The sequence below is a fragment of the Urocitellus parryii genome, chromosome 3 (genome assembly GCF_045843805.1).
Source record: "Urocitellus parryii isolate mUroPar1 chromosome 3, mUroPar1.hap1, whole genome shotgun sequence".
NCBI classification, from domain to species: domain Eukaryota; kingdom Metazoa; phylum Chordata; class Mammalia; order Rodentia; family Sciuridae; genus Urocitellus; species Urocitellus parryii.
The window spans coordinates 171,897,889-171,924,208 of NC_135533.1; the positions used below are offsets into that span (position 1 = coordinate 171,897,889).

General features: G+C 41.8%; 1 protein-coding gene across 1 annotated transcript in view; it reads left to right on the plus strand.

Annotated features, from left to right (window-relative positions):
• Cacna2d3 (calcium voltage-gated channel auxiliary subunit alpha2delta 3) overlaps window positions 1-26,320 on the plus strand; it is an 882,565-nt gene that overhangs the window by 571,493 nt on the left and 284,752 nt on the right. Inside the window, exon 13 of the mRNA XM_026388626.2 lies at window positions 4,868-5,001. Coding sequence (XP_026244411.1) covers window positions 4,868-5,001 — 134 coding nt within the window. The remainder of the gene's footprint in view (window positions 1-4,867; window positions 5,002-26,320) is intronic.

Below are 26,320 nucleotides of genomic sequence, written 5' to 3' on the forward strand. Positions count from 1 at the left end.
CTGCGACTCCTCAAATCTGTTGTCATTTCAAAGCAGAGTATCAAACGATGTGTCGACAGGACATCCCATGCCAAAGCAGCTTTTAGGCAAGGGTCTCCAGAAATGTTGAAGTCAGGGTGGTGAAATCTCAGCCATCAGAGTCTCAGGCTGCATATGGTTTATCACATGGAGTCGTTGTAACCCAGAGTTCACCGAAAGAACTCTGCAAGGGAATAAGGTAAATAAATTGGTGTTATGTAGAAAAATGAGTAGACCATTTGTAATAGGTGGCTAATTTCAGCATTAATTACTCCTTGGTAATTACCGAACGATTGCTGATTCTACTTTCTTACATGATATATGATGTCCAAAAAGGCACATTAGAGAAGAGAATAAACATTCAAGAGCTAGTATTTAACAGGAAAAAAAAAAGAAAGAAGAAGAAGGGAAAGAGGAGGAAAGGGGCCAACTCAGAGAACACACAGAGAAAACAAGGGAAGTGTATATGGTTACAGCCAAAGATTCCAACCCTTAGCGATTTCCTATTATCCATCATTCGTTAACTACATCCATACATTGGTTAACTAAAATTTATATGAAAACATTTAAAAACAAAAAAAGGGGACTCTTTCAGAAACATTTTACATTTTAATGCATCAGGATCAAATTTGTGTAAGCTTTGCAGCATATGTTATTAATATCATTTTTATAACTTCATCTTTTCCTACCTTTTATACATCTGCATCCATGATCTATGTCCTGGACTTGGAGTAGACCTTTGGTGCTAACTATTGTACCTCACTAAGGAAACCCAGAGAACAATTGTTTTCTCATATCTATCCTCAACTCTTTCCAGCTGCAGTACACAAATAGCCCACGAGAGCCGCCTTCCTGGGGAAGGAGGCACTCTTAGGTGCCATCTTCTCTCATCATGGGAAGAGGCAGTGCCTTCAGTGGTGGCTTTGGAAGCCAAGAACCTGGGTTCAAATGGAACCTGAGACACATTACTAACTCACTGAGCTTTTCTTTCCTCCCTTATACATTGAGTACATGAGTTGTGCAGTTATGAGGTCCCAGTTCAAATAGGCGAGGTGAATCCCAGGAAGACCTTAGTGAAGCTTCCTGCATTACTATAGAGCACCCCCCCCCCCAGTGTACCCATATAAGAATATAAGAGTAGCACCAGCTGTTCATAACATTTCACGGAGCTAATATTCCAGTGACAGAGAACACAGTAAGCAAGCAAGTCCGAATCTAGCAACAGACGAATGGACATTCTCAAGAAAAGGAGGCAGGGAGAAGTGAGAAGGAGTGAGCTCAGCCAGGATGGTCAGGCAGAGCCTCTCTGAACTGCATCCGCAGTAATAAAAAGAAACCATCCTCAGAAAACACTGGATAAAGGCTCTTCTGGGCGGCAGGTACTGTGAGTGCCAAAACCCTGTGTGGGGAAATGATCTTAGCAGATGAGAGGAACAGAAAATATGGGAAACAAGCTGAAACCATGAACAAGGGGGAGGAAGGGAGGGAGGGGCTGAGGCCTCCCAGGTCAGCAGGGGCTCATTGAGGGAGGGTCCTGGAGGTCAGAGCAAGACATTTGGATTTTATTCTAACTCTAAATAGAAGCCATGTAGGAAGATAGCCAGAGATAGTGATCTCCTTTGTACTCTTAGAGGATCCCTCTCTTGTCTGAGGAGCTTAGACAAGGAAATGGGTTCAGGGAGGGACTATGGCTTTGTTGGGCTCCAGTGAGGCACAGTGGAATCTGAGTAGGGAGAAAGTGGTGGAAAGAGAGAGAGGGAAGTGAGATTTGGATACGTGTTAGAGATGGGACCCAAGAAGCATACTGGACAATGAGATAGGGTGCAGGTTGAGGACATGGTGGATATCAAGGTAATTTTTTATACTTTTCATCTATCTGGGCAGTGGTGACATTGTGGAGGTGGGGAAGACCAGCTCGGAGAGGGGTAGCCTTGAGCTGCTTTTGAATGTGTTCAGTCTGAGATTCCTGTGATCCTCGTGGAGGGTCAGGTACTTGTTTGGTTAAGGGTCTGTAGCTCTGGGAAGTCAGCTTTCTGTAACTTTTCAGAACTTTGACTAAGATGAAGAAAGCTTGGTCAGAATGATTTCTCAGGTCCATTGCCTTCCAAATGTCTGATTGCTTTGCCTCCCCATTGTCTCTCTGTGCCAATGATCTGTCTCTCCCATTCTCCTTCTTATTCCCATCCCCTTTCTTCTCTTGGTCTTGTTTTGGAAAACCTGAATCCGAGAGAGTTTTACTGTTGGCTTTGAGGATTAGATATAAAAGTAGAGACCATCAAGACAAACATCTAAGAGATGCTGCTTTCACGGCACCCTTGGTGTGGAATCCCAGACAGGAATGGGATTCCACCATGTGGAATGTGCCTCCAAGCCCCCTCTTCCAAAACTATCAAACCACTGCCTCCTCTTACCAACTCCCCTCTTCGCTTGTCCTCTGTGTCAAGACTCTTCACTTGGAGCCCAAGGTTTCCCTACTAAAGAAGAGGCAAAATATTTTCTTTCTTATACAAATACTGATTGTAGCTGCTGTGCATGGAAAAATGACCGCTGTGGGTGTGGCTGGTTACCTCTCCTCCCTTTAAAACCTTTTCCCCAGGCCTATAAGAGAGACCAGAGAGGAGCACTGTGGGGGCCCAAGAAAGGCACTCATAGGTCTCACTCCCTCCAGGTCTCCAACTAGAACAGGCACTCAGAGAGTCTTCCTTGGGGGCCTCCTTTTCCCTGCAATGGGCCCATGCAGGAGGGTGGGGCGGGAGGAGTGATAATGCATGCTAATGAGCACTGTGCAGAGTTGTCAGCAGGAACCCTGAAGCCACATGGTCCCAACCTGTTTGGGGTTGGCACACTCAATTCGAACCAGCTGGCTTTTGTTTGGAAATACTCGGGGAGGGTCTCGACCCTTCCTGGACAACCGAAGGGCTGGTGTTCCCTTACTCGGGGTCTTGTTTTAGACACAAAGAGATTTTGTAAATGTTGTAGCAAAGTGCGGTGACAGATCTGGCTTCACAGCAACATGTACTCATTTCTGATTAACTTGGTCAGCAGGAGCAGGTATGGTCCTTATTTAGCAGCATGAGGAGGAAACGTGAATCTGTGATCATCTGGTGTCCCCAGCTGAAAGTCCTTTCATGATCACCTGCCTTTAGGAAACAGTCTCAACTCTTCCCCAAGCTCGGACGTGCCAATCCCTTGCTCATTCTTTGATGTAGAAACACCCTGTTTCTACCCTCTTTTGCCCCAGCTATTCTGAGCTAAAAACAGTTTCCAGAAAGGGCCTGACCTCTCTGGTTTTGCTCTCCTGGTTGCTCCTTAGTCCCTCTTCTACCTCACTGGTCCTCATTCCTCAGCTCTCAGCTACACTGACCCTCAGGGTAGCCGAATTCAATGGGCTCTCCCTGCTGTGTGCCTTAGTTTAATGTAGATTGTTCTATTTTGGTACTGCTTAGGCAGATCTTCCAGGCCCTAGGAGGGCAGGGACCTTGCTCATCTTGTTACTCCCCCCTCCTCCAGTGTTAGACTGGAGAAAATATTCCATAAAAGCTTGAACAAAGGACTCCCTCTCAGGGAGCCAGGCCTGTGCTCAGTTCTTCCTCTCCTTTCTAACATCTCCCATCCCACAGCAAAAGCCCATAGAACTCCAAGCTTAAGAGGCCTATAGCAGGGCCCCATCACTCCAGAGCCCAGTGACATTCTCTTCTGCAGGACAAGAACTCTCTTCAGACTTTTTCTGCTGCCTAGAAACCTTGTCTACCCAGCACATTCGAGGGAAGGTCTGACCCGCAGGGTTCGAGCAGGAATTTCAGCCTCAAACATACAAGGGCAAAATTCCTAGAAATAAAAGGTAGAGATGAAGCCACTCTTAGGCCTGTGTTCAACTTTTTGTATTTTGCTGCTTGACGCTGGTGAAACATGGGCCAAAGACATATCCTTTGCCATCCTCTGCAGTCATCTTACCTTTATCATGGGTACAGTCATCTCTGCCATGTCATGTCATCAAGAATAAATGAAGCCGGCAGCACTGGTGCACACCTGTGATCCCAGTAGCTTGAGAGGCTGAGGCAGGAGGATCTCAAGTTCAAAGCCAGCTTCAGCAACTTAATGAGGCGCTAAGCAACTCGGTGAGACCCCATCTCTAAATAAAATTAAAAAATAGGGCTGGGGATGTGGTTCACTGGTCGAATGCCCCTGAGTTCAATCCCCAGTCCCCCCCCCAAAATAAAATAAAATAAATAAGACAAAGTATATCAATGAGTGTTTAGCAAATGTTGTGACATTTAGTAAGCACTCAAAAATTTATCATAACTATTTTTGTTAAAATTACAAAAAATGAGATAGTCTTGAATACTTGTGGCTGGGAAATGAGTTCACTAATATGAAGAAAAAAAAAAAAGGTTACAAAATGGATTTGGAGAGTGCCCCCACCTCTGAGAGGTGGATTTCTGGTGGATTTATTTTATTCTCTTTGCTTGACCATATTTTCCTTTTCTTTTTCAGTGTTGAGATTGGAACCTAAAGGGCCTCTACCACTAAATTACATCCTCAGCTCTTTTTATTTTTTTATTTTGAGACAGAGTCTTGCTAAGCTGCTGAGGCTGGCCTCAAACTTGCAATCCCTCCTGCCTTGGCCTTCCCGGTAGCTGGGATTACAAGTGTGTACCACCACACCCAGATTGATTACACTTTCTAACATGAACATACTACTCCTGAATGGATTGATGGTGGATATGGAGATTTAGCACTTTAAAAAGGAAAAACTTAGCCAGAGGGCATGAAGGCACCCCATATGCATGCTCCCTGTTGTAGGCTTTCCTATGTGATACTAAATATGTCCTCCCTTGGATTTTGGCAGGATTTTTTACCCAGATCTCCACCTTGGCTGATGTGCAGGAAAATGTCATGGAGTACCTCCATGTGCTCAGCAGGCCCAAAGTCATAGACCAAGAGCATGACGTGGTGTGGACCGAAGCTTACATCGACAGCACCGTGAGTTCTTGGGCCCTGGGAATGAGGCTGGGGTTGACCTTCATCTCACAATTAGAGAGTTTTCCTGTGTTCATTTCAGAGAAGAGCAATTGTATCATTCTTCCTCATTTATGGGGTTTGATGACATCTTCCACGTTTGGATACACGGTTTGTGTTGTTTGCCTTGGCAAGAAAGGTTGGTGCATCTTTAGGTCTCAATTGGAAGGCGAATGCAGTTGGTTCCAAAAATAAACCAGAGTGACCACGGAGGTCGAAGTCGAGTCTTCTTCCTGAGATGAAGCATCGCCGTGTGAGCTCGGATCAGGGGCTCATTCAAAAGCTGAATTCCAGGCAGAAGATGGTGAGGCTCAAGGAGCTTAACGTGAGGGACTTTGCTCCTTGGCCACTCTTCTTGTTATTTCAGGGTGATTTTTCACAGGGATGATGAGTCAGATGGGAGAAGCGTTTTTCAATTGCTGATTGTAAACCTTCTGGCAGGACCCCTCTGCTGTCATTTTTGTTGGGATTAACATCACATTAATCACTGTAACCCAGACACAGCTGTCCTTGGAGGGATCTTGATGGCTGCCAGGGACCAGCTTTTCTCTCCCTGGGATGTTGTGTTCCTGCCACATTTCTGATAGCTGCAGACAAATCAAGGGCAGGAACAGTGTATGGGAACCCATGTTGGGGATACCTCAGCCAGGCCATAGCAGCTTAGCTACCTCAGACACACAGTAGGACCTCTGAGATAAGGGTGTCTCCTGGTCAAGAAGGTGCACCCCTTCCCCAAGGAGAGGCACCTGGCCCCAGGTAAATGTAGAGTACCCCTTTGGTAACTGGGGATTTCTTGAACTCTTATCAGTTTGAGAGTCTAATCCTAGTTTGATTTTGAATCATAGAAACAAAATAGTTAGGCTATCCCATTTGTGGTGGTCCTGTTTTACGGATAATGACAATAACAACAGCAGTGATAGTTTTCCTCTTGTTTGCTGTGATCCACTAAGCCAGAAAAATCCGGAAGGAAGAGGAGTACAGCTGACCAGTACTGAAGCAATTGGTTTTATTGTGAACCATTGGTTTTATATGTAAACCCAGTGTCAGATTGGTCATTCTATTTATCAATATAAATATTTTATGTTATAACATGATGTAAACAAGCATTATGGTACTAGGATCTAGAGAGACAGACAGATCGGTAGAAGAGAAGGTCCAAACACTGACGGAACTACATACAGGGATTTAGTGCATGATAAAGCCAGCATCTCAGACCAATGGGGCTATGAAGGGCTTTGCAATAAATAAACGTCTTTGTGGAAATTGGGTAACCATTTAAAGAAAAAGAAAATTAATTCTAATATTCACAGCTTATCCAGGAAAGAAATCCTGAGATAAATGGTAAAAAATTAAACCATACAAGCACCAGAAGAAAACCTGGGTGAATTCCTTTGTGCCCTCAATTTGGGAAAAGGCTTCTACCCAAGATTCCTGAATCTAGAGGCAAGAAGAAGAAGGATTAATTTTGACTATTTAAAACAAAAACAAAACGAAACACAAAAGCAACTTTGGCAAGTCAAAACATGCCTTAGGGTATCTAAGCAAAGTGAAAAGGGGAACATATTTGCAACATGGAAGAATTAAAAAGCCAATTATATAAAGAACTTTAAAAAATTGATGGGAAACCCCGAATATTACCATAGAGAAAAATGAGCAAAAGACACAAAAAGACAATTCACAAAAGACAAAAGATAATAAAAATGGTATTTAAACATTTGAAAAACTACATAACTTCACTCACAGTAAGAAAAATAAAAATTACACTATAGTAAAATACTATTTCTCACCTTCAGACTGGTAGAAATTAAAAACTTATTGATGCATTGTGTTGGTGAGGCTGTGGGGTAGAGAGGCTTTAGTACATGGTATAGTATAGAATGGGGCATTTGCGGGGGAAGAATTTTCATTTGCCCTTTGTCCCGGAAAATTCTACTCAGAATTAACCTTGACGATGAACCTCTAACAATATAAAACATACATACAGACAGATTTGTTCATTGAAGAATTGCTTGTCATTTCCACATATTGGAAGCTACCTAAATGTTCAAACATATAAGATGGATTAGATAAACTGAAAGCTACACCTAGTGGAGTCAATGTTAAAACCAAGAGTGAGAATGGTCTCCATTGGTTCATATGGAATGATTTCCAGGATAAGTTGCTAAATAGATGGAGTAAAATGCCCAAGTAGGTATAGCAGGCTACCTTTTGTTTAAGAAAGAGGAGTAAATAAGAAGATATATATATATATATACACACACACACACACACACACATATCTCAGAAAGATAGGCAGGATAAATCAGAAACCAACAGAATTAGTCACATACAAGACGGTGGTAGGGAGCTAGGTGTGGTGGTGCACACCTGTAATCCCCGCAACTCAGGAAGCTGAGGCAGGAGGCTTGCGAGTTCAAAGCCAGCCTCAGAAATTCAGGAGACCCTGTCTCCAAATAAAATATTTAAAAAAAATGGCTGGGAATGTGGCTCAGTGGTTCAGAACCTCTACATTCAATCCCTGGGACAAAAAAGAAGAAGAAGGAGAAGGAGAAGGAGAGGGAGAGGGAGAGGGAGAGGGAGAGGGAGAGGGAGAGGGAGAGGGAGAGGGAGAAGGAGAAGGAGAAGAGGGAGGGGTACAGAAGGAAAGGAATTGGGAAAGAATTGACACAGGTCTGAATGTATTTTTTGCCATTATTGTGGGGGAGTGTAATGGAAATTGAGTCCAGAGGCACTGAACCACGGAGTTAAATTCCTAGTCCTTTTAAAATTTTGAGACAGTATCTCACCAAGTTTCTGAGGTTCTTGCTAAGCTGCTGAGACTGGCCTTGAATTTGTGATCTGCCTACCTCAATCTCCTGGGTTTCTGGGATTACACATGTGTACTCCCACTTCTGGCTTAGTTTTAACATTTGAAAGCATGTGTTCTGTGCATTCAAAAATTAAAATTAGATAGCAAGAACAAAGGAAAATCTAAAAATTAAATGCAAATAAGACCACAAATGCCACTATATTTCAATTGAATAACAAAGTTATCCAGAAAAAGGGGGAAAAAGAGAAAACAAAACAAAACAAAAAACTAACTTTTGGAATTAATCTTTGATATGTAGTAATAGACAATATTAAATTCCAGTGTCTCAGACATCTTGAATACAGTACATCCACTGTCTACCCCTCAATCAATGGAGGACAAAACAAACTGCAAATAAATTTAAACTTCTTTTGGCTTCCTTTGTAGTAATATGAGTTTAGCAATTCTGGATCCTCTTTCATGAGCATTTTGAGATTGAACAACTATGGAAATGAGTAAAGACAAGGCAGATGGCTCCCACGAGATTAGACTGGATCGAAGGTTTTAGAGTGAAATCCCAACTCTGTCCCTTGGAAGGAGCCAGAAGCCATGGCACCCAAGTAGCAATGAACTCATCCGAGACCCAGATTATCCTTCACTAAAGAGAACCGGGATTCTTCAGAGAAACTACTAATGCCAGGGCTTGATTAGGTAAAGTGCAACTTGCCCCCACAAAAAATAAAAAAAAAAATTAAAAAAGACTGGAGCATTTTGCAACAGAAGCTAAGGATATCCTGAAAATAATGTGGTCATGTCAAAAGGACATGGCAGACAGAGGAATCATCATAAAGGGACTCTCGTTGCTCACATCTGGGACAAGCTACACCTCATAATGAAGAATGACAACATGGATTATAACCTGTTGAATAAAATAGAAATGGATGTGCTCTTACTGATAATAGGTAAATAAAATTCAGACAGATGAACCAAATGGAGAACTGAGTGGGAAAGAACACGGTGCAACATGCCATCCAGAGTTAGAAAATCGAGAGTTAGAAAATCACCATTTTGTAACCATTTTAGCAAAATCTAATTTAGGGCAAAGGTTATCAATGGATGGTAAATCTAGGGGGAGCGTTTGATGATGAGCAGGATATTTTGGGGGGTCTCAAAGAGCTTTCCTAGAGATTTTGTGTTAACTGTGGGGTTGTGGGTGTACAGTAGGATCCTGTCTACACTGTCTAGCATAGTATATAGTGGGAGAATCCTGACAACATCTTGAGCAGGTCATCAAAATTAGCATCAGTAATGAGAAGCAGATGCCATCCTACACCTGCAGAGAAGGATGTGTCTGTCATTCGTATATGATATCCTGGCTAAAGAGATAGGACCTGAGGCTCCTGCTGAACATACAGCTCATAAGGAAGTAAAGCTTCATATTAATTCAGTGTCTTGCTTGAGATTATGTTAATCACTGAACTCAATTTTTGTATTGATTTAATTATATACATGCCTGGGTTTATATGGGGGCAATTATTAGAGAGGGAGAAACCACTACTACTCAAGCTTTTCCACTAAACAGTCTCTGACAGCAAGAGTCGAGGCCAATGGTCAGGGGTCATAAGAGCTGCCTCTGAGCTCTTGTGTTTTGGTAAAACCTTTATGTGAAATTTATAGTCTATGTCATAATCACCTTTACTTACTTGAAGATAAAATAATGTTTTAAGGGGCTCCTTATTGAGTACAGTGGGTAAGCCAAGGTGAAAAAGCTCATTTATCTTACCTCTCCAAGAACCCTTTGATGTTCATAAAGGTTAAACCTCAGATTCTGGTTACCCCCAAAATAGCATGGTAGCGGTGCATTCCAAGCATCTGTTGTTGTCTCTTGGCCAATAGAACTGACAGATAAGACCCTGGGTAGAATTTCCTGAGAGGCTTTCTCATTTCAGTAAAGTTGAGAAGCACATTGGGTTCATGGGGATGTGTGAGGGTCCTTCCTCCTCTGTACCGACCTATGGGTGAGGAGAAGGCTGCTCCAATGGCTGCTTCTCACCAAGAAGCCACAATCTCTACAAAGTTCCCCTCTGGGCCTGGGTTCTACAGGACCCCTCCACCTATCTATCATCATCTGGTTTGGGGTCAGAATAGGAGATTAAGACTTGAGCTTGTCACTGTCCTGACTCATACAGGATTGTCCCAAACAAACTTTGCCCTAATGTGACCCATCTTGCAAAAAGAAGAGATTGGAGTGCCTAACATTGAAGCTGGTGGTCAATCCTGTTATGGTTTGGATGTGAGGTTCCTCCCTAAAGGCTCAAGTGTGAGACAGTGCAAGAAGGTTTGGGGGAGAAATGATTGGGTTATGAAAGCCTTAACCCATTCAGTGAATTAACCCCCCCGATGGGATTAACTAAATGGTAATTGAAGGCAGGTGGGATGTGGTTGGAGGAGATAGGGCATTGGGGGCATTCCTTTGGGGTATATCTAGAGAGTCTAGAGTCTCTCTCTGCTTCTTGATCTTCATGTGAGCTGCTTCCCTCTGCCACACTCTTTTGCCATGATGTTCTGCCTCACCTCAAGCCCCTAGGAAAGGAGCCTGCTGTCTATGGACAGAGACCTCTGAAACCGTGAGCCCCCAGATAAACTCTTCCCCCTCTATAATTGTTCCAGTCATTAGGTCTTTTAGTCACAGCAGTGAAAAAACTGAGTAAAACAAACTTCATTTTAATAATCTGGTTTTATTGGTAACTTTGGATTTTGTTTTTATATTTAGACACCTACCTTAGATTGTGAGCTAACAGTACTGATTTTAGAGTTAAAACAAAAGCCTTGGTTTGAGATGCACATCTATTCCGTGTCTCGGGGCTGGGGATGTGGCTCAAGCAGTAGCGTGCTCGCCTGGCATGCGTGCGGCCCGGGTTCGATCCTCAGCACCACATACAAAGATGTTATGTCCGCCGAAAACTTAAAAAAAAAAAAAGATATTCCGTGTCGGCTCTGTCACCTGAAGCTACTCACTTCACATCTGTGTTGTTCTCTTCATTATAAAATCAGGATGAAACCTGCCTTCCAGAATTGCCTCAAAGAGCCGAACATCTATAAATGGTGATAAAGCAATAAATACTACCTATAATTATTTCCCAACTTCTGGAAATCTAGTGTGAATTTATGTTCTTGGCTATGGGTAGTTTTTAAACAGACTCTCCTTTTTGGGGTTAGTATCTGTTTCCTGTCCTGTTGTTTCTTGATAGCTTCCCAGAGCTCTATGCTCCAGGAGGGAAAATGGTCTTCCCAGACACAAAATGAAGGGCCACGATTGGGTCTGAGAGTTGTGATTTTTAGCTAGGACCACAGACACACTCACCATCACCAGAGAGCTCCATTTATTCTCCATGGCTAGTTAATCAGTCGGCCCTGCTCTAGACAACACAGAGTGTGTTATCTCAAGGGTCTAGAGTCTCAGTATGGATGGCTGAACCTTAGCTAGTGGCTTGCAGGTCGTTACGAGTTGACTCCTTGTTTTATAGGGAGACCACTCAGAAAACACTCAGAGTCCGAATTTGAAACAAATTAGAGAGCTTTATTTACCTGGCCAGGGACTGTCACCCCTAGAAATTGATGCTCTATGGGAGAACAGCAATTTCATGGCCACATCTTGGTTTTCTTTATCTTTTTTTTTGTGTGTGGTGCTGGGGATTGAACCCAGGGTCTTGTGCATGGTAGGCAAGCACTCTACTAATTGAGCTGTGTCCTCAGCCCCCCACATCCTGGGTTTAAGCAAGTGTTAGACAACCGTTGAGCAGGTGGTCAGCTGGGGTGAGAATCTACTTCAAAGTCATATAGGTCACCAAGACCACCATATCCTGGGTTGAGTACATTTTGTGGGGTTCAAAGTACAGAAGACAATATATTTTTGGAATTTAGCAGCAAATAGTTTTCATTTTGTTTTCTCAGAAATGGGTCCTGCAACTGTCTCTTCACGAGAGCATTAACAGAAAAACTAAGGTGGAGTCTAGAACAGCTGACATGGAGTCCCTATAGCCATACCTGTTTGCTCATGTAGCCATAGTGACTCCATCCTTTCTACTCCAGCAAGGAGGGAACTGTTACAAGTGATCAGGTAGTGTTGCCACAGCAATTGCTTTACATAGCCAGTATTAGTAACTTATTTAATGCTTACTTAAGACTCTAGTTAACTTATGGCCTACACACATATATTTACCTATCGTTTCTGTTATCTTACTTATCAAAATCTTATTCCTATGGTCTATAACCTATACCTAAAACTGATTGTATTGATCAGTTCATTCCACAACACCTGCAGGCTTCCTCTGCAGTACAGAATTCTCTTCCCAGCTCTCTCAGGTTGTTGGCAGAATTCAGTTCCCTGAAGTTGAGGACCAAGGTCTCATCTTCTTACTCACTGGGAACCACTTTCAGAGGGTACCTGCATTTCCTTACTGTGTGGCCCCTAGACATAGTCATGAAATGCTGTTTGCTTTCTAGACTAGCCAGAGTGTCTCTCTAGGGTGATTCACCTTCTTTTAAAGGTTTCTTCCATCAGGTGAGACCTAACTGGCCTAATCTCTCTTTTCATTAACTTGAAGTCAGCTGATTAGTAATCTAATTATGCGAGCAGTATCCCATGTACACTGAAGGGGAAGGGATTTTATGGGAATGTACCTGTTGGAGCAGAAATAGTGATGGCCATTTTAGAATGCTGCATACCACAACAGCTTCTGTCCCTGTTCTCTGGTTAAGAGAGATAAGACCAGAAGAAGATGCACCCATACCTCCTCCTGCAAACTCTCTGTCCAATTGGATGCAGTGGCAGATCACAAGTTGAAAACCAGCCTCAGCAACTTAGTGAGGCCCTAAGCAACATAGTAAGACCCTGTTTCAAAATAAGAAATAATGCCGGGTACAGTGGTGCATGCCTGTAATCCCAGTGGCTCGGGATACTGAGGAAGGAGGATTTCGAGTTCAAATCCAGCCTCAGCAATTTAGTGAGCTGCTAAGCAACTCAGGGAAACCCCATCTCTAAACAAAATACAAAAAGGGGCTGGGTGATTTGGCTCAGTGGTTAAGTCTCCCTGGCCTCAATCACTGGTACGAAAACCAAACAAAAAGAGAGAAAACCCCACCTCTTTGTTCAGATAAAGTTTTAGAGCATCTGTGTCCATACTAGCTCATAATATTTCTGCTCATCCCTGATGTTTTCAGAAGTCTGGATCTCTTCCTTACATTGTAGTCTGAAATTGTTTTTGATTTCTTCAGAATCAGAAGACCTATGATGCTACTGATTTCTTTCTACCAAATACTAAGGAAGTAGAACACTTGATCCCTTAAGTTTGCTTAATTTGATGTTAAGTCTTCTTTCTCCTTAATTATCTGGGTAGTTAAGGCAAAAGGGATTCCTGCTTGTTTGACTCATCAGTTATTATCGTTGAATCTAGCATCAACAAATATAATCATGTAATTGATTTAAGACTTCAATGAATAGATTAAAAGGACCTATGAGTACAGCACTCTTTTTTTATTAATTATATAATGATTCATACTGTTCTAGGTCTGGACAAGTTCAACAAAAAGCTGAACTGTGAACAGAAGCTGAATTTGGATTCTTGCACATGAGAGTCAAAAGCTGCTTTGGATCAAGTCTGGTTCTAGAATCAGGCAGACAAAATTTCCTTTTAGGGCCCATCCTCCTGGCATATTGCTACCAGTCTGTTAGAATATTCTGTTTCTGGCTTGCCTGTTCTATTCAATTTGCTTTCCTGGTGAAGACCAAATAAATGAATTAATGTTAGCAACATTAATTATGTTTAATCTAATAAGATCTCATGTATGAATTGACAAAACAGCAAACACCAGCATTCTGAAATTCATAGGCTTCTTATCCGAATACAAGTCATGCACAGTCATTATCTCTTAGGTGCAGAGCAAAAGAAATCATTAACAATGGAATTTGTTCCATTTGGTAAGCAAATGACTTGTGCTGTGGCGGTTGGGACTCAATCAGCTTGGGATTGCTACCCCGACTGACTTGCTTTGCAGGATACAAGCAGTATCTAATCCAGAAAGCATCCACAGCCTGATCAACCCCCTCCAGGGGAGGTTTGCACAGACCACAGTGACACACAGAAGGGAAGCAAAGAAATCTTTTAGAAACAGTAGGAATGTGACCATTTAAAATAATGAGAATTCATTACCAAGCCCCGCTGCCCCTCCCATTTGCTAGTAATGCATTTCGGGAGGCAATTTGTAGGAACTTCCAAACCAATTTAGTTGCATTTGCAAATTGGACGTGTATTCCCTCCTCCTCACCCCCCACCAAGTCTAAACTTGGAGAAAATGCTTTGCATTTGATAAATGGTACATTTGCTTCGGTTTCCCATCCAGGCATGGCACCTGGGCCATTTAGGAGTCATTTGGGTGATTGTGTTAAGCTACAACCTCATACAGCCTAGAAGCAATTACTCAGGGGGCTGAAGGCCTGGGAAGCAATGTTGCTGGAGCTTGGAGACTGAATGTACAGTGTTTTCCCTAGACACCACTGCATATCAAAGAAGTTGCCATCTTCAAAACAAAAAGACACACGTAAAGAGAAACACAAACAGTCCTGCTGGGTTTGGAACAGATAATGCCATCGGCATTACATGGCATGGCAGAAACTGATTATGTTGGGACCTCTATTTCATAGCAGATGGGTTCATTAAATTTAATAGCCTCCAGAGCCTTTAGAAACCGTGTTAAAAACATGTGGAGCATGCTGTGACACTTCACTTCTGGCCCCACAGTCATTATAACTCTGGCACAGACTATAAATATTACAGTACTTTATTTCCATTGAAACAGATTACTATTATAATTACTTATATTTTGCCAGGAGAGGCTGATGCTAAAAATATGAGTGTCTTCCTGATTTGGGGTACCAGTTACATCCATGCAAATGTTTTCCTCTTCCATTTGCTGCTAGATTTCTCTATTAAATGATTTTTTAAAATCCTGAGCTCAACCTTTTTTTTTCTGTTCTCCTCAGTGTTAGTGTTACAAAACTACAAACCAATGGTATAAAAATACTACCGATAGAAACGATGTTATAACACTCTATATGGATGACTGTGTACTAGTGCAAAAGCTTAGGGCTAAATATGAAAGAGATTTAGGGATTTGGGGATTATTGTTTCCACTTTTGTGTTTCTGTGACTTTCAATGATTGTGTTCTCTGCCATAGAGAATTGGGTGAGACCCATAAGCCCCGGATTGTTCAGTATTCTTTGTCTACAAGGGGTAACTCCCAACTCAAAGTAGCAAAAGTCAAAAAGAGTATGTGTTGACTCTTAGAACCAGGATGTCTTTGTAGTTCTGTCTTGAGGCAAGGCTAGACTGAATTCCATACTCCTTATTTTATTGGTACCAAAGATTGAACCCAGGGTGGTTAACCACTTAACCACATTCCCAGCCCTTTTTTAAAATAAATTTATTTAGACACCAGATCTCACTAAGTTGCTTAGGGCCTTGCAAAGTTTCTGAGGCTGGTTTTGAACTCATGATCCTCCTGCCTCAGCCTCCCAAGCCTCTGGGATTACAGGTCTGCACTGCACCCAGCTTGATTCCATATTTTTTTGACTTGTTCCTTGTTACTAGTTGACTTTATTTCCAGGCAGGCGCTCTTTATATTGCCTCTACTGTCCCCTGACTTTCATTTATGTTTATAAGCCCTTTCTCTTTCAGCATGTATACCAAGTTGATGATAGAGAGGACTGTTTGGTTCACATCCCCATGCTGAGAGGTGAGATGGGATACTAACTGATGGGCTGATTCTCACTAAGTAGAACAAAACCGGTCCCCAAGGAAATTGATGCAGGGAGCATTGAGAAGTATAGAGTCCTTCACAGAACTTGTCTGTAGGAGTCAAAACCATCCATGCCCAAGAGATCATGTGTCATGTCAGCACAGTGTTCTTTATGCTGTCATATTTTCAAGCAAAGGATCCCGTTTTCTGGTCAAATGTTTCCATGGATCCTTAGTGCATAAAATTCAGAGAAGCAGAACTATTGTGGTAGATATTGGGGAGAGGGATCATGGAACCCCATTTGCTTCACTACCTCCTGAGGGCCCAGGGAGGCTCTGAAGCACTTCTCGGCTCCATCTTGTCACTGCAGATCCTTGGTGGTATTCCACGTCCTCACAGGTCAATCTCTCTTAATGGCAGTGTGGGAATGTGCTACTGGGGATTGTGTGCTGTGCCCTTGTGTTTACATCAAGGTTGGATCCAGTTAGGAAAGATAATTATGGGAGCTGGGAGCTTATGTCACTGGTGGTATTAGAAAGTCAGGTTCAAAAGGCTACTCTAATAATCATATTATTATTATTATTATTATTATTATTATTATTAGGTACCAGGGATTGAACCAGTGGGCACTCAACCACTGAGCCACATCCCCAGCCCTTTTTCATATTTTATTTAGAAACAGATTCTCAATGAATTGTTTAAGGCCTCGATAAGTTGCTGAAGCTGGTTTGAACTCTCGATCCTCCTGCCTCAGCCTACCAAACTGCTGGAATTACAAGCATGTGTCACCACGCCTGGCTATGTTAGTGTTTTATAATATCTCTGCTGTATATTTTGCTATTGCTTCAGGTCATTTAAAATGTACTTATATCACCTCCTAGAAAACACAAACTCTAGGAAAAGGGGAACCCACTCGAACTAGGAGAGATTGATTGGGTGGATACAGGGGCACCTCAGCAGGGAGAGGGAGTAGAAGGAGTAGGCAATTGCTAAGAGCAAATGATCCCTCTCTTTGTTCTTTCTTTCTGGAGCCACACTGTCTCAAGCATCTGCTGTAATTTTTAAATTCTTTACAAAACAGGTCAGTCATGTGTAAAACCTGGTTTCCTAGCCAGGTGCAGTGGCACACACCTGTAATCCCTTGGTGGTATTCAAGAGGCTGAGGCAGAAGGATCACAAGTTCAAAGCCAACCTCAGCAACTCAAGTGAAGACCTCAGCAACTCAAGTGAAGCCCTCAGCAACTCAGCGAGGCCCTATCTCTAAATAAAATACAAAAACAGGGCTGGGGATGTGGCTTAGTGGTTAAGCGCCCCTGGGTTCAATCCCTGGTGCAAAAAAAAAAAAAAAAAAGTGGTTTCCTCCAGGTCCTGGCCTTTCGTGATGTCTGGTTCAAACCCGACAGAGATGAACTCTATATATCTGAATTTACATTTCTGAGCAAATCATATACTGTGGCCCAGAGTTCCACTGAGGCCTGAAGTCTACTTCTTATCTAATCAGCTGTGTTTCAGGAAGGATCACATGATAGAAATAGATCAGACAGGAATGTCCATAACTGTTTCTGTAAGAAAGATGTATGGATAAGAGACAGTGCTTGGAATCTGAAGGAGCTGGCATTTCTAGACCTTTGTTTTTCTGGGCAAGCTTCTGCAAATTGCAGCTCAAATAGGCTCTAGCATTAATCTTCAGGAGCATATCTTCTCACCTGTTCTTTGAGGTCAAAGCCTCTTTTTAGCCCAAGTTTTCAAAACAAGTGAGCCCCTGACCCCACCCCATTCTTCTTCCCGCCTTGACTTTCCTCCATATACCATCCTGGCTGCATGGGTGGTAGGAACCCCTCTCCCTGTGCCTTCAGAAAATTAAGGGAGGTATATTGGCCTCTATAACCAAATCTGTATTGCTTTTTTTCCTCTTCATGGCCCAGATATTTGGGCAGCTTAGATTCTCAGAGCTGATTCTCATGCTTTGACATGATTTTGATCGAAATGAACACATTCCTCTTATTACCAGCATGAAGAACAATTAAAATAATCCCAGGGAATCAGCCTGTGGTTTGATGGAAGCTGCCAGTTTCCCTTCTCTTGTGGTACACAAGATTTTTCTCCATGTGAACTATTCAAGTCTTTTATGCCAAAAGAATTGATGTGCCAAGTATAAGTGTATCATCTCAGAGGCCAAAGCTCAAAGATGTTGTGGAGGACAAGACTGTTTCACCTGCCTTAGGGTCTTAACCTGCTTCTGTTTACAAGTTTCCTTTGCCAGCTCTTGTCTTGGTGGCTTTCAGAGCCACTCATGAATGGTATGGCAATCAGGGGCACCTTCCAACCATATTCTGCTGGTGATGTGCACTCTCATTAGATGTCCAAACCAAACATGATGCTCAGTGCCAGTTCCTCAGGGAAAATTCTCTCTTGTTCTGAACAAAAAGAGGAAAAATATGGACAGCAGTTTATTCGGGGAAAGGGAACATGTTTTCAAATCAATGTCCATTTTGTTTAATGAGATAACCTGGAATAGCAACATCTTTTCAGTGTTGGAACAGACTATTAAATACTCTTGTCATTGATTGCTTCTCTGAAGGGATCAAATGAAAAGTGACCCGAGGTGAAGCAAGAATAGGGTATTCACCTCACAGCCTGCTTCTCTCTGTCTGAGCCCACTGTTAAAGCAGCATTTGCTTCCACATGAAGGGTCCTTCCTTTAAGAAAGTCAGGGTTCAAACATACCTTTTATTAGCAAATCTCCCCTGGTATTCCAATGGATGGAATCAAATCAATGGGAAGCACTGTCCTTGTACTTTATCAGGGCAGGGTCATGGTGAGATCAAGTTATATTATTTTTTTTCCTTCTCTGCCTCTGGAAAGCATTAGAAAACCTAGTTTGAAAGAGCTTTATAAACACTTGAACTATTTTTTTGGGAAGTGGAGTATTGGGGATTGAACCCAGGGACACTTGATCACTGAGCTACATTCCCAGCCCCTTTTATATATAATTTAGAGACAAAGTCTTACTGAGTTGCTCAGAGCCTCGCTAAGTTGCTGAGGCCGGCTTTGAACTTGTGCTCCTCCTGCCTCAGCCTCCCTAGCTACTGGGATGACAGGCATGCACCACTGCTCCCTGCAGTTGAGCTATTTTTAATGTCAACTTATAAATTAGAGGATAATTAAAGTATGGTACGATAACCACTGGGTCAAAACCTTCCAGGGGGTCCTAAGTCCCAAGCATTTGAAGCAGTTGATAACCAGACTCCATACAGCTTCTTTCAACATGGCCTTTCTTCATTCCATGCTCCCGTTCAGCTTGGAACTCGTCACGTATTCATGTGGTCTCAAGAACCAACCTGATGTTGTCTCTTACCTAGACCACTGCACATGCTGCTCCTGCTTTGAGAAACAGTGTCTTCCTCTCATCCCATCTGGAAGGCTCTATGCTTATCCTATGCTGCCCGTATCATTATCATCTCCACACAGATGCTTCCTGACTTCCTCAGATGGACCCCAATCTATAATGGAGCCCTCACGCTACTTCCTAACATTGAGCAGCATCCTAGAACTTCTGTGTTCTATCAAGAAATCTACATGTATTGTTTATCCCACTGAACTAGGAACTCCTTGAGGAGGATGGTGTCTGGTTCTTTGTAGCATCTGCAATACAGAGCCGGGCACCATGGTAGGTGTGCTCATACTTGGATGTATGAACTCTCAGAGCATTGAGATCTTAAAGTTCAAGAGCATCTGAAAATATCTACACTTTGTAGCTGTTGGGTAAGAATAGCATCGTCTCCAACATACCACACATTGCTCAAGGCCATCTTTCTTACATGTACAGTCAGTGGATTCCTCTTCTCCATGTGACAGTACCACTCTTTCAAGTGCCCATCACCACTAGCCCCATGAAGCGCTGGCTACTATTAAGAAGGCCTGAATTCATGTGTCCATGCTTTGAGGAGCTAAAGAGTGGCATTCTAAAGAGCAAAGGTGTTTTAATACCAACCATGTCATTGTTAAGATAAAGTTGATCATACTTTTGCCCACTGTTAGCTAGAGGGGGAATTTTTTCAAAGGCTTTGGCACTGTTGGAATCATACCTGGTTAGGGATACATAATGGACATTTAGGGAATCCTTGAAATTAATCTTTATATTGGTTTCTGCATTTCCTGGCTTTTGATGTACTTTTTTTGTGTATTGCTTCCAAGGGTCTTACCATGGTCAATAGAACCCCACCATCACCATCCAGTCTGCCTTGCTCTCAGAACTTCAGCCATGTTGGTAATTTTTTTTTTTGAGGGGGAGTAGGTATTGGGGATTGAACTCAGGGGGCACCCAGCCACTGAGCCACACCCCCAGCTCTATTTTGTATTTTATTTAGAGACAGGGATTCACTGAGTTGCTTAGCCCCTTGCTTTTGCTGAGGATGGCTTTGAACTTGTGATCTTTCTGCCTCAACCTCCAGAGCTGCTGGGATTATAGTGCCACCTCACTCCGTACCATACTGGTGATTTCTTAGTTGCTTCAACACCCCATACTTTCCCACTTCCCTTGGGCTCTCTGGGCTCTTCTACAGGCCTCTCCTTCTCAGTTGGAATGACTACTTTGATGCCCTCCTCCGTTATTGAGGAGAGGCTATTGCCCATGTTCTACATGGAAGCTAAAATGCAACCCTTCCTGTGCCCATTGACTTTCTGTCTCAGATCTCTGTGAGTTTCCTTTGCAGGAATCATGATCATTGACCATTATTTTAAATAAGTGCCTCCCCCCTCCTTAAAAATTATTTTCTTGTTTATTTTTTACCAAGAATAATATAAGTTGTTATAATGTAAGGCGAAGTCTTGTTGTAACCCTAGAACCTAGAACTGTGTCTGCCACATGGTTGGTACTTAGTGTGAACTCACAGAAGCTAAGCAAGCAACCCAGGCTTCACCTCGCCTTCTGTCTCTGTTAGCTACTTTCTAAGGTTTATTTCTCCTGCTCTCCTTTACACTTTTCCTACAATTATACAACAAGACCCAAGAATCAGAGAAGTAACCAAGAATACTGGCTACGAGGCCAATCATGGCACCAAGAACAGTGTCCAAAATCTTGTCATGTTTGTCCTTCCTTTTATAAACTTAGCTGAGTGATCAAGTTCAGATCTGAAGCAACTGATTTGTATGGTTGCCAGCTTTATCCACTGAGTAGCAGTCACTGTTGTTAGATGGAAGAACAGGGAAAACTTCAGGAATGAACCAGATATCTGCAACACTCTTTCTCTATGCATTATTGTTATATGCAATATGTTGGGAAATGGTTGATTGCTTAAGGCATATTGTTTATACTATAGTACTTGGGTCTGATGGAAAAGTTCCTAACAGTGGTTTTCTTGCTAAAGATATGGTTTATGGATGAAGTGTGGAATGTGGTTTTTTTCTTTTTCCTGGTAGGGCATCATCGTAATTTACGTAGACTCCAAAGAAACTTGATATTGGGAGAGGCCAGGAAAAATATTTAGATCCATGAAGCTTCTTTAACATTAGCACTCAGTTCTCCACCAAAAAATATAAATGCTATCTGCTTCTAATTACTGTCCTTATTCAGGCTAAGCCAATTACGCTGGGTCAGATTGGAAAGGAAAATTCCCATAAAGTCTGATATCATGATAGAATGGTAATGCGTTTCCTGAAGAAGATGCTAAGCAATCCTTAATGAATTAATGTTTTGATTTTTGCAACAGAATACTAAGGGACCCACGCTAGGGTGAAATCATAGAATTTTGGCAGCTGTCTGCCATCTTAGCACTTGACAATCTGCTTCTTATTTAGTTTTCTGTTATGTAAAGCATAAGAATTCTCAAGTTAGGAAATATCGATCACTGCATGACAATGCATAGGAAACAAAACTGTATTGTGTTAAAAAAAAACTTGGAAAAATGAGATTACTGACTATTTTGTTATTAAAATGTGTGGGCTTTTTTTTTTTTTAGAAAGAACTGTGGTTTTGTTAAACACAAGTTATTTAAAGGTTAAAATAATCTTAATTTTAGCTATTAATATGATTAAGAACAGATTTTTCAACCAAGAACAACTGAATGCAAACAAGAACAAACTTGGAAAGGAAAATTGGTGGCTGGGAATGCAGAAACACATTGAGAGAGGGCTGTGCCTTGGACACAGTACACACATTCACGGCAGCCTCTGCTATATTGGCAGAGATGTACATTTTTGTAAGGTCTAGTGATTTCCCCAGACATCATGGAATCTAGATTGAATTTGTCAATTTCCCATTTCTCTTGCGATGATAAACCAACATAAGGCTGAATGTACGGACTCTGTGGTTCTCTTATGGAGATAGACTATATTCCCTCTCTGCCAGCTGGGCAGCCAACCAGTGTGCCTACTCTTTAGCCATCATTGTTTTAGTGGCCTTTGTGGAACCAGATGTAGGATGACCTTGTTATCTATTGACCAGATAGATATCTATTATGCTCAGGGTCCAGTCCCTATACTGGGCACTAGGGTGTCATAATTTTCAGTTTTAAAAAATACAGCTTAAGTTCCTGCAGTGATCAATCAAAGCCAATTAGGTAATTTATAACTGTTAAGTAATTTGGGGCTATTCTTTGCATCAGCCAGCATTTAGCTACAAGGCTCTAATTATTCCCCTTACAATCTTATTACCAGGCCATCATGAAAGAAGTCCCAGGCCAATTCTGCCATCAATACAAACATGTATGAGCAAGCATACACAAAAGCCACATGCTCTGAAAACTCCCAAATCCCAGTCCTTTCTTCTATTCAGGGTTCTGATGACACCTTGCATCAGAGCAGATGGAGTACTGGCAGCAGTGTGTTTACCTTCTATTTGGACTCTGGTGACCTACAGGCCTGAGTCAACAGCTGAAAGCAACATTATTTAAAAATCAGGCCTGGGCACTATTTTCAAAGAGAGAGCTCCCAAAGTCCTTATGTAGATTCATTCAGAGAAAGGCAAGACCCCTGCTATATATTGAACCCGTATAGATTGGACACCTCCAATTTTACCCATTGGAATTCATTTCTACTGTCTGTTATGGTTGTTAACAACCTCTGGTGTTGGTCAGAAATGAAGCCTTTTGATTAAATAGTAGCCGTAAAGTATATTCCTGATGAGGGCAATGGACCACCTCTGAGATAAAGATTAAAATTAGCATCTACTTTTCTGTCACACTGTCTATACTGAAGCATTCTACAGTAAATTGCATACCAATATCAGTGCTATTAAGTACTCTCAAGATTTCTTTTGTCGTGTGTAAAATGGGAATAATAATGGTGCTGATCTCATTGAGTTGTGAAGATTTAAGAAAGATAATGTTGCTCAGCATCCTGCCCAGCACATAGCAAGCTCTTGATAAATGCTAATCATTATCATCTAACAATCTGGAATAACAATGTTATTTTGTTGTTTCATACACAGAGTCTTGGGGAAGGAATTCTGCATTTCTTTCATTTTAGGCAGGCCAAATTCTGACACTCTCCAAAAGAAAAGGTAAAAGACTGGACCATGTATGTGTCTTTCTTCCCAGGCAGAAAGTCATCCAGAGTCACCTTCCCTCTTGGCCCCTGAAGGCCTCTGATCCAGGGGGTGTGTCTACCTTTAGCTGCCTGCAGGTTCCATGCCAGGATCAGGATTGAAGAAAAACTAAACATTAAACAAAGGTTTAAGGATGTCATCGCCCCTTGTTATCTTGGGAGTCATTATGGCTATAGCATTTGGAAATGACTACAGTAAGGAGTAATTGCAATGCCAGAATGTATTAGAATGACAGTGGAATGTATTTTGACATATCATACATACATGGAATGTAACTTCCTATTCTTGTGGTTGTACATGATGCAGAGTTTCACTGGTTGTGTATTTATATATGAACATAGGACAATCATGTCCGATTTATTCTACTTTCTTTCCCACTCCCTTCCTCCCTTCCTTCCTTAATGTGAATCAGCATCTGAATATCAAAGAGAATATTTAGCGTTTGGTTTTGGGGGATTGGTTTATTTCACTTAACACAATAGTCTCCGGTTCTATCTATTTACTGGCAAATGCCGTAATTTCATTCTTCCTTATGGCTCGGTAACATTCCATTGTGTATATATACCATATTTTCTTTATCCATTCATTTATTGAAGGGCAACCTAGGTTGGTTCTATAGTTTAGCTATTGTGAGTTGATCTGCTGTAAATATTGTCATGGCTGTGACACTTAGTGTGCTGATTTTAAGTCCTTTGGGTATAGGCCAAAGAGTGAGGCAACTGGGTCAAATGGTGGTTCCATTCCAAGTTTCCTGAGGAATTTCCATACTGCTTTCCAGAATGGCTGCACCAATTTGCAGTCCCATGAGTGATATACGAATGAACATTTCCCCCCACATCCTTGCCAACGTTTATTGTTACTTGTATTCTTGATAATTGCCATTAGGACGGGAGTGAGATGAAATCTCAGGGTAGTTTTAATTTTGTGCTCCTAATCTTGGGCTGTGTCCAGCAGATTGGGACCAGGAGGCTTTGGAGGAAAAGCTGAGCCATGGAAATTGATGGTGCCCTTCAGAAGCATCCTTCCCCATCAGTGCAGTCAGGTGGGCCCCACCTGAACAGCACTGTTAGGATAACTGGGGTGCTAAGAGCTACCATCATGGACTAGGTAAATGGCACCCCAGGGTGGGTGCTCTTTAAGGGTGGGTCCTATTAAGTTCACTTTACAAATGATATAGCAGAAGCTTAGGGAGACTGAGGAATTTGTCCAAGGAGTTGGGGTAATGAGTGGCACGAATGGAACTCAGTTTCAGATCATCTGCATGAGTGTGAGACTGCTCTTGGGTTTGATGTCACAATTGGCAGGTCTCCCACATACACAGGTTTGCTCTAATAGGGAGCAAACCCACACATACACTGCTTACTGGAGGTGCACAGTCTGGAGAATGCCAGATTGTGGGGCGGGGTGGGGGGGAGTAGAAATGTGGTTTCTATTCTCACAAGCCTGAGTGATATCATTTCTACTTAATTTTGAAAAACTCCCACAGTGCCTGCCTTAAGAGATGAAGACACTGGAGCCCAACTTGTCCTGAATTATGTTCCCCATAGCCTTGGCAACCCAAGATAGGAAACGTTAAATTTGGCAGCATGGATCTCTTACATGGAGCATTCTCGGTGCTATATTAAATATGACAGAAGGAAAACTCGGCTCATCACACTCGTAAAAGAAACCCCAGCATTCCTGGGTTTAAATCTCAAAGTCATAACAATTCTATTTGATGGGCCTTTAAATATCCTGGAATTTGCATTTTGAATGTGTTAGACATCACAAAAGGATTTTGATGGTGTTATCACAGCAAACACTGTAATCACATCCTATAATTTGTATAACTCCAACTGCTGTCACTATGTCAGAAATCATATGCTGTTCCTGATACACATAGTTTTCTTTCCTGAAGGAAATTGAAGATCCTGAATCTAACTCACTAGGGGCTTTTTAATGACTTTTTATGGTAAGTCTGGCTACCTCCATGAGCAGTCCGACAAGTCAAGCAGGGAGTCAACAAGTTGGTCAAGACTTCAGAGGCTCAGTTGAACAAGCCAAGGTGACCTGAAGACAGGCCAGGACAGGGAGATAAAAAAAGACCTACGTAGACATTTCTCAAAATAAGACCAGGTTCATGAAAAAAATGCTCAATATCACTAATCATCAGGGACATACAAATCAAAATCATGATGAGATTTCACCCCTTTGAGCTAGAATGACTGTTGTCAAACAGATGAACCATAACAAGGATTGGCGAAGATATAAAGAAAAGGGAGCCCGTATGTGCTGTTGGTGGGAATGTAAATTACTAGAGCCATTATGGAAAACAGTATGGAGATTCCTTAGAAAGTTAAAAATAGAATTATATGATGCAGTAATCCTACTGTGGGGGTAAATAGTCAAAGGAAATGAAACCAGTAAGTTGGAGTAATATCTGCACTCCGGTGTTCATTGCAGTACTATTCACAAGAGCCAAGAAATGGAAATAACCCACATATCTATTAAATGATGAATGAATAAAGAAAATGTGGTATGTCTACATCATGAGATACTATTCAGCCATGAAAAAGAATGAAATCTAGTCATGAAAAGATGGATGGAACTTGAGATCATCATGTTAAATGAAATAAGACAGGCATACCAAGACAAGTAGCACAGAATCTCGCTCATATGGGAAATATAAAAACGTTGATCATATAGTAATTGAAGAGTAGCATGGTGATTTCCAGAGGCTTGGAAGAGGAGAGTAGTGAGGGGGGAAAGGTTGAGCAATGGGTACTAGGTTATAATTATAGAGGAACAAGAAGTTCTGGTGTGCTGTAGTATAGCAGGGTGACTCAGATAGTGATAAGGTATTGTATATTTCAGAAAGCTAGAAGAAAGGATTTTGAAACTTTTGCCATAAAGAATTGATGAATGTATGAGAAAAAAGTAGTGTTTAACCTGATCTAAACATTACATGATAAATACATATCTCAAATATCATACGGTATTCCATTGATATGTCCAGTTTTAATGCATAAGTTTAAAATGAATTTAAGCAGCAGTAGTAGTAGTAGTAGTAGTAGTAGTAGTAGTAGTAGTAGTAATAGAAAAACCTCAGAACTGGATCAGGATGAACAGTCAGGAAATCCTTGCCTCATACATTAACGCTGGTATCTGGGGC